This window comes from Anopheles aquasalis, chromosome 3, assembly GCF_943734665.1.
Source record: "Anopheles aquasalis chromosome 3, idAnoAquaMG_Q_19, whole genome shotgun sequence".
Taxonomy (NCBI): Eukaryota; Metazoa; Arthropoda; class Insecta; order Diptera; family Culicidae; genus Anopheles; species Anopheles aquasalis.
This window is the reverse complement of record NC_064878.1, coordinates 63,903,549-63,913,548: the sequence shown is the minus strand read 5'-3', so window position 1 is coordinate 63,913,548 and position 10,000 is coordinate 63,903,549. Positions and strand designations below refer to the sequence as shown.

Here is a 10,000-nt window from a genome sequence, read left to right as displayed (position 1 = left end):
GGCGTGTCTGCTTACCTTGGATACCATCGCGAGTTTCTGTTAATCTGCCATCCGTAGTGATTCCGTGATGCCTTTAAAGCGAGTTAGGTAGGACAAGAGTGACCATAAGGAACCGACCGAATCGTTCTTTCGTGATGGATGTGAATGATCAGATAAGATAGTTCCCAGTCCTCATGGGAGCATGCTCCGGTAAAAGTTCTTTAGTAGGCTGGCATGGTCTAGTTTGCAAGACTAATTTGAATATCGGCAAAGCACCCTTTGCGAAATGCGTGAATAATTCTTTCAATACCAATTAGTATTAATTAGAGTTAGAGAATGAAGCAGGTCTAAGCTCAAGAGATACGGTCCGATTAACATTCTATGAACACGTCGAAAGCTTGTGCTCCGGAAAGAATTATTGCTGGTCCAGGGGCAAGTTACGCGTGTGTGAGTGATCCGGTATCCCCGTTACTGCCACGACGCTGTTCTACCGGCAAGGAGGGTCAGTTCTGCCCTACCATGCGTGAGCATAATTGAGCAACTCTATGCTGTAATTGAATTACTATCGCGTTCTCGCCCCAGTCATGGATCTACGATTCATCTACGGTAGAAAACAGGAAAAGAGAACCGCACAAGATCGGGCCCACGGTTCATGGATTGGCAACGATTAACGAAAGGAGTCATGGCCGTGGAGGGCTGGAACCCTTTATGCTATTGCACCAGCAGAAGGCATGCAGTGTGCCTGCTCAATGGCTAGCGAACCGTTTTCTCTCTCTCACGTTCGTTTACTCTCGGTGCATTTCGACCTCCGTTCTACGTACGCCTGGGCCAAAGAGCATTTTACGGCGCATCCCATCGGCCCAACAACAGCTGCAGTGTTCGCAGCATAGCCTACTCTCGCTCGGCATGCAATCCATTCATTCATACTTTTTAGCTACAACCGCTTTGAAAGAACTCTCTTTGTGCGCGCGAGTACCGTGAGAGGATTGCATGGGTGCGCATCTATCACTGATACAGCATCAGCTGATGTCCAGGGACCGAACGATTTGCACGATTGGTTGATTGCAATTTTACAAAGCACGAAAAATTGCCCCATTGTCATGGAAGTAAGCGCGAGAGTGTGTTGGGCCAGAACCATTGAAAGAAGTTTCTTTTCATTTGCAGGAGAGCTCCATGTCGGGAAAACGGTCAACGGATTGCCACTAAAGTGCGGTGAAGCTTTTCCGAAACCATCGGCTACTTCGATACCCACCCACGCCCCCCTGTCTGACGCTACCTCGCCGTCCTTATCTACAAAACTCTGCAACAAAGAAAGGAGCTGAACTGCACCCAGCGTTCTTCGATCGTTACACATATGAATTTTTAGTTCACCAAACGACTATCGGTGTTATTGTAAATCATCCACGAAGAACTAGCACTAATTTTAAATAACCAAAGGACAATGAGTGGTGACTGCAAAATGATTGGCGAGGGAAGTTTGGCAACGCTAAAGGGTAAACCGTGGCATGCGTTTATCGAATCATCGGGTAACAGATCGATCTTTGACAGTGAGTACCAAGCCCCCCCGGGAGACATTGCAGGGTTTTCAGTTTCCTCCATGTGACCCCGTCTTGTCCTGTTTCCTTTTTAGCTGAAGACGATGATTGTGGTGAGGCTATATCGATTGTAGGAGAGCATGGACAACGATTGGCGCAAGGCATTGCCATAACGGGGCAGCAATCGCATCATCCGCAAAAGCAACAATCGTTGCCCGGGAGCAGCGGCATATTGGCAGGGTCTGCTACGGATCGTGGTACCATTCAGAGCCGGCCGCGTGGAAGTGTGATGCGGTTGGATCGAGCCGATATGGGATTGTACGGAATCTGTCCCGAAACGGACCCATTCTACGCGGTGATCTGTGATATTTGCGAAAGCGTGGTTAAACCTCAGGGATTGCAGAAGCACATGAGCAATCGCCACCACTCTCACTACCATCATGCCGCCAAATTGAATGCCAATGGTAACACGAGCTCTTCCACGACCGCCTCCGGAGCGCTCGCATCTGGTTCTACCGTCACAGCCGGCAGCGCTGGTAACGGGAACGCAAACGCTGGTAGTGCCGGTAGCGGAAATCGCAGCATAGCCAATGACCAGCAACTACTAACGGGAACTGTTTATGTTTCCTCGGGAGAAAAGACTGATTACCGTAGCAACAGCGCAGCGGAAACCATATCGCGTACAGATGCTAGCAAACTATCATCCTCTTTGTCGTCATCGTCGGGGTCGAGTTCGTTTTCTGGACCAACGGCTGGCACATCGTCAACGGGGCGTTTCGGGCGTCAGGAAGAGAGCGACGCTGGCGGCGCAAACCTCGAACCCGGATCGCTTGCAGTGCCTCAACCTGCCAAAGTTAGAAGCTCCGGAAGTGGCAAAACAAAGAGCAAAAATGCTAAATCGACACATTCATCTAAATCGTCGTCCGGCACTGCAGGATATGCTTCTTCTGGAACACTTTCGTCGTCCTTTGCGAAAGCATCGATTGTGGCCCCAGCGTCCGACGGTGTCAGCACGATAAACATCCCACTGGCAGACTTTGGTGGTGCTATCGGTAGTAGTGGTGTGCCGGTGGTTCTCATGAGTAATTGCTCCGTTGTACCGGACAAGAAGGCAACCTTTCCTATCGCGAGTGATGGGAGCACCGGAACTTCTACAAAGTCGCTGTCGACAAAACGGGCTTCCAAACAAACCTCTTCCTCTTCCTCCAGCTCTTCTCCATCGTCCTCCTCGTCCTCATCCTCTTCATACTCATCGTCCAACAGTAGCAACAGCACTAGCAGCAGCAGCCACTCGAGTAGCAGTAGCTCTAGCAACAGCTTTAGTAGCAGCAACGCTGCTGCCCAGCATAAGTTCTCGAGTGAGAAAAAGAGCGAACGGTCGCGGGACTTTGATCCGGATAGACACTGTGGGGTTGCTACGCCAGATGGCAAACGGCATTGTACGAAACCACTGACGTCCTGCAAGTCCCATTCGCTTTCACAGCGACGAGCAGTATCGGGTCGTAGTAAGCATCTGGACAAGCTGATTGCAGAACTCCGAACCCCCGGTGTATCGAAGGAGCTAGAGAACACATCCGGTTCGTCGGGAGTGTTTCTGGAGGTAATCGAATCGAGCAGCAATTCCTCTACAAGTTTCGATGCTGCTGATCGCCGAATGGCGGCCTCGGGATCGAGCAGCGCCGGAACCGGTGGAACTGGTGGTGGAGAAACAGTCGTTCGGTCCAAAACGCCTTCAACGGTTTCAAGTACGGATTCGTCAGCACACGGAGGCCGCACATCGACCGATGGTATGGCGAAGCTGCTTCATGCTCCCGGCCACAGAAGCGGTAGTCCTGCTTCACATAAAACTGGTACCAGTGGCGAAGGCAAAAGTGAACGATCGAAACATAAACAATCTTCTCGATCTTCACACGGCGGAACCGATCGCGGTGGATCGACCACTGGTAGCAGCGGCCAAAGTCATAGTACGAATAAATCCAGCTCTCATCATCGTTCCGGTTCCTCAACGAAGCATGGTGCGCCAACACGTGACTCATCGTCAGGTAGTGGTGTCGCTGTAACCACGACAGCAACGATTGCTCCCCAACAACCGCCGCCAACAATGGTCACGTCGCAGGCATCGCAGCAAGCTATGCTACAGTCGACTGGTCAGCAGCATCAACAGTTGCTACAGCAGCCGCCAACTGTAATGCCCCAGCAACAATCGTTGCTGTTGGCGAATGCGCCTACCGAGATGCTCGCCCAACATTATGCTCTTGGTGAATCCACCAATACCGTTCTGGCGGACCATACGACAATTATGATGGATCCGGGGTCGAACCTACTGAAACTTGCCGTTTCACCCGGGACTGTCGAGACGGGAGATGGGTCACACCAGCAGTACACTGCCTCCGGTGGTGCGAACGTCAACATGATGCAAGATCAGCTAACCGTCACTCTGCCCTTATCTGTGATAAACTCAATGAACCTTTCCGGTACGAGTCTGGTCAACATGGCTCACGGCTGCGGTGATGGTTCGCTAGCTCCGAATGCGTCATCAGGAGTGCATCCGAACGCAGGACCTACCGCAACAACACTGTTGACCACCGGAGTCGATACTGTCGAACCGCAGCACACTGCCGAGGCCTTTATACCGGCGGAGTTGATTGAGCAGCTGCCTCTGGTGGCGGCCAACGGAACGGATCCCAACACTGCGTACCGGTTGGCAGCAACCGGTAATGCCGGAACGGGTATGGGTGGCACAACTATTACGGCCGGAGGAGTTACCGTAGACGATGGTGGACTGGCTGATCTGGCCACACTGCCGAACTTCAATGAACAGATCAACTACACACTACAAACGGTTCTAGCGCAAAATCTGCAGAGCGCAGAAGGGACAGCCGAACTCGTCGACAGCATCGACGATATCGTACCGACGATAAGCTTGCTACCGAGTGCTGCTAACCCATTGGTCATTCCCCAACTGCAAGGCGAACTGGGCGATTCTATTATTTTGACACCAACACAATTGACCACCCTGTCGCAGTCGCTTGTCGATCAGCATTTCATCGATAACATGACACTGAAATCGGCCGAAATGGAGATCGGACTAACGGTGAATGGACCGGTCGACATACCGTCCAAGCTGATGTTGCTTCGTAAGGTCGACGAGGAGTTTGTACGCGAGCGCCAACAGCAGCAACAATCAGCGCTCCCGTACCAGGCCAGAGCCGGCCAGATGCTGGACGATATGCGAGGCATTAGGATGTGGTACAGCGGGCTACCGAAACCGTTGCACGTGAACACCTTCCAGCTTCGACGTTTGGCCGGAGGTTTCGTGATGAATCGGAAACTGCTCGCCCTCCGTAAGAATCTTTTAACTGAGGCCAGCTTACTCGGGGCTGGTGTTACTGGTGCCGGCTCGACGGGTGCTAACCAGCAACAGAACAACTCTCCGGGGGCAACAGTTGTTGGCCGCAGTGCCTCGGGAAGTGGTGACATTTTGCTGTCGTCACTATCATCTATTGGAAAGAGCAAACTGGGTGGAATAGGAGAAGGAGCGGCAGGTGTTGTTGGAGCTGGAGCAGGAACGAATGGCACTGTAGGTGGCATTGGTGTGGGTAGTCCGATGATGGGAAGTCCGACCGGTTCTGGTGGAGGCATAGGTATACGCAGTGGCAATACCGCTCCGGTGAATCGTGCGCAGCGCCGTATGCTAATAGCACAGCCTCGTAGCGGTGCGTTTGCTGGCGAACGTGCAGAGAAACCATCCTGTTTGCTGAGTAACACATATTTCCGCAATTTAATCACTTCTATGCAACAACAGCAGCAACCTGTAGCCAACAATGCCAAAGAAGGAATGACCCTCCCGGCTGATACTAACTCGATCGATCGATTACACAGCCTGAAAAGGAGTGCATCCAGCTTGACAACGCTCTCGAACAAGCGGCTAAAGATTATCAACAATCTTCACACCTCCACCGCTCCACCACAGATGCTGTTGCAGGGTTCGAGTTGTAAAATGAAACCGAAAGTCTTATAATTGTTGATTAACGTCTTCGACGTTCCCTTGCAGCTGTCTAGCGACTGAAGCCAGTTTCATAGCAGCCAATTCTTTCGATTGTAAAGTAGCCTTTCTTGTTTGGCAGTTTTTTGTGAGGAATTTTCCTCAACCATGCGTGAGTGTCGGAAACCTTGGATAGTAAATGGCCAAGGATCCACCGCAAACCATTCTTTGCCAACTCCTGGCATGCCGTTTAGAATACCAGCCGCGTACGCTTATGTTTATTAGTTTAACGTTCACGAACCATTTCATTGTACCGGCAGAATCGGACGAAACATCGAATACCTTTAGCGAAAGTGGCGAGAGATTATAGACAGTAAACAGCCACTCTCTCCCTGATGTTGCGAATTGGGTTAAGTGACTTAGTGACGAAAGGTTAAGCACATAGGTTTGGGATTCTCAGAGCATGTTTAGTTTAAATTACTTTAATTTTGTTGGAATACTGGGGTGAACTAGTGCGTAAAAGTGTTCCAACTACAAGTCCCTCCGTTCTGTGTAGGTAAAACAATCGAGATGGTCAAGTGAGAGAAGAGAAAGAAGTGTGATAGTTAGTTTATTAAGTTGATGTATGTACGCTAGACAACTAAAGCTAAGATGTACTACTACGGTGTGTAAAATGAACATGGACGTTAAAAACGAATAATACCTGTTTTTAAGAGGTAACATAAGAACATCAATGTTTCCTAGTTCCAGTCAGCCAATCGAAACAGATCCTGCGTGCTCTCGCATGCCGTGCTTCAGATTTACGAAGGAAGCAGCTACTAAATGTGTTAGTGGATGTAGATCTGAGTCGTTCCTTGTCCAAATACGAGGCTTTCTTGATGTACCCTACAGCAACATATGGCGTGTATGGAAATCTGTTTGGTGTTCTGACTAATATCGAAATGATTACACTTTCTTCAGATTTAAAACATTGACATATTCCACCTCAAAAAAAAGATACAATAAACATATATAAAACACATGAAAATCCTGTTCATGGAACTCCAGTTGCTTGGAAGCAAAGAAAGACTTCAATGCTGGTACACAAAGGGATCCCAGCAGATATCTGCTGCGACGCAATGGATAAAGTCTCGTAAATGATGTTTAGCTTAAAAGTAAATGTATTCAAGTAAAATAGTTCCTTTACAATACAGGAGAGAAAAAGCGCACTAGTGCCTACGGTACTGCTTTTTGAACTTGTCGAAATGATAATCATCCGTGGCTTTCTTTGGAATTCGATCATCGTTTCGCTGGTCACCGCGCTGTCCACCTCGATGATGATCGTCCTGATACCGTCGCTTCGGTGGTGCGGGATTGTCGATACGATAGCGATTATGCTGCATAAAATTGACGGCCATATTCGAGGGAACAAAGTGGGATGGCAAATTTTTCTTCCGCTGTTGCTCTTGCATGTACTTCAGCTTCGCTTCCTCTGTGGCTTCAATGTTTTTGATTTTGGCTTCAATTCCCAGATCAATCTCCGGTATACCGCTGAGCATCTGATTGGAAAGCATTTCTTCCGAGCGCAAGGAGGAGGTTTGACTGAGGTGAGCTGGCAAGGAAAGCAGCGCCGCTTCCTCTGGGCTTAGATATTTCGTGGACGATTCACCATCGTTCGGTTTATCCTGTTGCTGGGCAATGCCTTTCCGTTTACTAAGCTCTTCTTCAATGTACCTAGTAGCGATTAGAGGTGATAATTGATTAGTAAAAATAGAAAATATCTAAAAAAAAACACCTCCACTTACTTCATCATTTCCTCATCTTCATCGCGTTTGTTCGTCTCGGCTGAGAACTGCGTACCAATTCCCGTATCGTACGGATCCTCCACGGCCGCTTTCAGTTTTCCTGCTTTCAGTGCTTGCATATTCACCATGCCACCCGTTTTGATGTTGAATGGGTCTTTCTGTAGGATTATTTTCCAACCACACATAAGTGAATTATTAAACTTCGGGACTTGTTCCTGCTATTAAAGTAAAACCACTGTACATACCACCGTAATCTCTTCTTCAATCGTCACTTTCTTTCCTACAGCGAGGCTCAAAATATTTACTCCATTTCGTCGATTCCGTAACTTTTGTCGCTCTTTTGTCTCTTCTAGTTTTGCCCTAAAAAGAAATCCGGTTTGTAAAATAGAAGCTAAATATAAAAAGGGTGAGCCTTTACTTACAGAACTTCTTGCTCCGTGTTTTGTTCGGATGGCTCATCTTCGTCCTCGCTTTTGGACGGCTTGCGCTGCCGGAGAGGTTTCCTGGACTTCTTTTTGAACTCAATCTTAACCGGAACTTCATCACTGTCGGACATTTTCACAGTTTTAATACGAAATTTTCACAGCAAACGAACAAAAATCACGGAAATCTCCGTGAAAACTGCGAATCCGTTTGTTGACAAACTGTTTGTCAGAAATCGCTTGTCAAATCGCTTGTCAGAACACACCCACGCACACCTCGTGTTGTACACAAATCAGCTGCTCCATAAAAATGGGGAAATTAAATAAGAAATTACTGAATAAGCCGAAAGTTTTGGCAAAACCATCGACTGCCGAGGGCAAGAAGGTGGTGGGACCGTTCCCCATCTACAGATCCACACCGGTGCAACTGAATGGACCCGAACCCAAAAGTTTCAAGATCCCAGAGGCGACACGGAAGGCCACAAAGAAAACCACGCGGGCCGTGAAAGGCGACGAACCGGCCAAGGAATCAGCACCAAAATCCCGTTCCAGCGATTCGGAAGAACAGCAGGAGGACGGACTAAAGGTGAAGAAGCTTCGTAAACTGGCCATCTCTCGGTTGACGAAGAAAGAGAAAAAACAGTTCAAAAAGGATGAGATGCTGAAAAAGATAGAGCTCACGAAGGTCGCGTTCAAACAGGAGAAGGAACGAAAGCAGCGAGAAAAGACAGTCATTACTGGTGATATGCGCCCACTGCTGGATGCACTTCCGGCACTAGATGAGCTGTATCAGATTAAATCGTCCGGCAAACTGAAAACTGGAGTGCCACAGTTTGATAAAAAGGCTAAACCGAAAACGAAGAAGCAGCTCAAAACGGAACGATTGAAAAAATCCAAGAGGGAATTCATTTCACGGTGTCGGTCAATTAAAAAGGTTCTCAAGAATAAGGAGTATCGGAAGGACCCGAAGAAAATGATTGCGGAGCATATAAGGAAAGCGCGGAAAGATCAGTTTGCTCTGCTGATGGGCGAAGCCGGTATCTAGGATCGGTTAAGAGCAATCATTCTGTTGTAAAGTATTTTGTAAAAAAAACCATATTTGCGAATTTAATATTACACTAAATAAATCAAAAGTTGCAAATTACAGTTCAACTGCAAGTTTAATGTTCATTCTGCACGCCGTTATCGTCACGGTACACCGAGTTACTGGCGACAATTTGTGAATCCTGTCCCAGACTGTCGTTCGGTAGTTTGATAATATTTCTCCTCAATGGACTCATGTCGTATAGAAAGCAATTTACAGATAAACTATCAGAAACTAGCATAAGCATTAACGGTACAGGAATCTTTTGCGAGTCGTAGAGCCTCTGCAATTCTCTTAATTGGGGCATCGGTTCCGAAGATCTAAAAGAGTAGAAATGAAATTTAATTATCTTATTCTTTTGTTACTACAAAAGGTTACTTACTTTCGCACAAGTATCCTTGCAATTGGTAGTGGCGGGAGAGACTTTTTGAAACCCTGTGCATCGGATGAAAATAGCTCAAAGGTAAAACGGGGCACTGATTCGTTCGATCCATCGCTTCGACTGAATTCTTCTTCAGTTGCGCTACGAATGATATCGAATCGTTGGAACATTCGTCGGAACCGGTCGACCAGCGCAAAGCAATCGTTCTCCTCCATGTGAGGTTTCTTTGGTGGAGGCTCGTACGGTGTTTCATCCGTTTGTGGGGAAATGGCCACTTCAAGCGACACGGCAGAACCACAAATGTGTTCCTTACACTGCAGCATAGAGTTGCGTACTGTTTCGTACAGGTTGGATTGCTTTTCCTTTTCGCTGACTGTTTCTCGAGGATTCGGTTGATGGAGCATTTCGTGCAGATTACTCCACACACATCGTTCCTCTGCCGATAGCGTGTCCATTTCCTGTAGCTGGTATACCACACGATCGGAGTCATACCGTAGCACGAAGTAACCGGCACGATTTAGCAGGGAGTATACCTGATACTCCTCTAGCGACAGGTAGCTGCTATGATGGGCTGGTCCCAAGAACAACGTATAGCCTTGCTCGATCGACACCACAACCCCGTTCCACTTCACGATGAGCCGGTTCTATGTTGTGAGAAACGAATACGTGGATTATTGAACCAGGGAATAAAAGAGATGCCGGGGCAATTGATATTACCATTTCCATGAGGAACAGCGCCTCGTGACTGTCGACGTACTTCCCGGACGAGTCTTCGTATCCAAACGCTTGCCACTTTCCTTCGGCACGTACTATGCGCACTCGGCGGTTA

The 10,000-nt window shown here is 48.1% G+C and overlaps 4 protein-coding genes across 4 annotated transcripts in view; 2 read left to right on the top strand and 2 right to left on the bottom strand.

Moving 5' to 3' along the window:
* LOC126576344 (serine-rich adhesin for platelets-like) overlaps nt 1-6,209 on the top strand; it is a 6,504-nt gene extending 295 nt beyond the window's left edge. Inside the window, exons 2-3 of the mRNA XM_050237577.1 lie at nt 1,144-1,526; nt 1,610-6,209. Coding sequence (XP_050093534.1) covers nt 1,421-1,526; nt 1,610-5,535 — 4,032 coding nt within the window. The 5' untranslated portion in view covers nt 1,144-1,420 and the 3' untranslated portion in view covers nt 5,536-6,209. The remainder of the gene's footprint in view (nt 1-1,143; nt 1,527-1,609) is intronic.
* A 427-nt stretch (nt 6,210-6,636) lies between these two features.
* LOC126576345 (telomere length and silencing protein 1 homolog) lies at nt 6,637-7,916 on the bottom strand. The gene is made up of 4 exons (XM_050237578.1): nt 7,706-7,916; nt 7,529-7,643; nt 7,284-7,441; nt 6,637-7,212 (listed from the first exon to the last, which is right to left on the bottom strand). The coding sequence occupies exons 1-4, from the start codon at nt 7,837-7,839 to the stop codon at nt 6,708-6,710; spliced, it is 912 nt and encodes a 303-aa protein (XP_050093535.1). The 5' UTR covers nt 7,840-7,916; the 3' UTR covers nt 6,637-6,707.
* A 53-nt stretch (nt 7,917-7,969) lies between these two features.
* LOC126574760 (nucleolar protein 58) lies at nt 7,970-8,823 on the top strand. Its single transcript, XM_050235114.1, has one exon. It carries the CDS (start codon nt 8,016-8,018, stop codon nt 8,748-8,750), a length of 735 nt encoding a protein of 244 aa, XP_050091071.1. The 5' UTR covers nt 7,970-8,015; the 3' UTR covers nt 8,751-8,823.
* LOC126574759 (uncharacterized) overlaps nt 8,792-10,000 on the bottom strand; it is a 1,525-nt gene continuing 316 nt past the window's right edge. Inside the window, exons 2-4 of the mRNA XM_050235113.1 lie at nt 9,889-10,000; nt 9,172-9,815; nt 8,792-9,109 (exon numbers count right to left, since the gene is read on the bottom strand). The exon at nt 9,889-10,000 is cut by the window's right edge and continues 195 nt beyond it. Of these exons, the coding sequence (XP_050091070.1) occupies nt 8,866-9,109; nt 9,172-9,815; nt 9,889-10,000 (1,000 nt within the window). The 3' untranslated portion in view covers nt 8,792-8,865. The remainder of the gene's footprint in view (nt 9,110-9,171; nt 9,816-9,888) is intronic.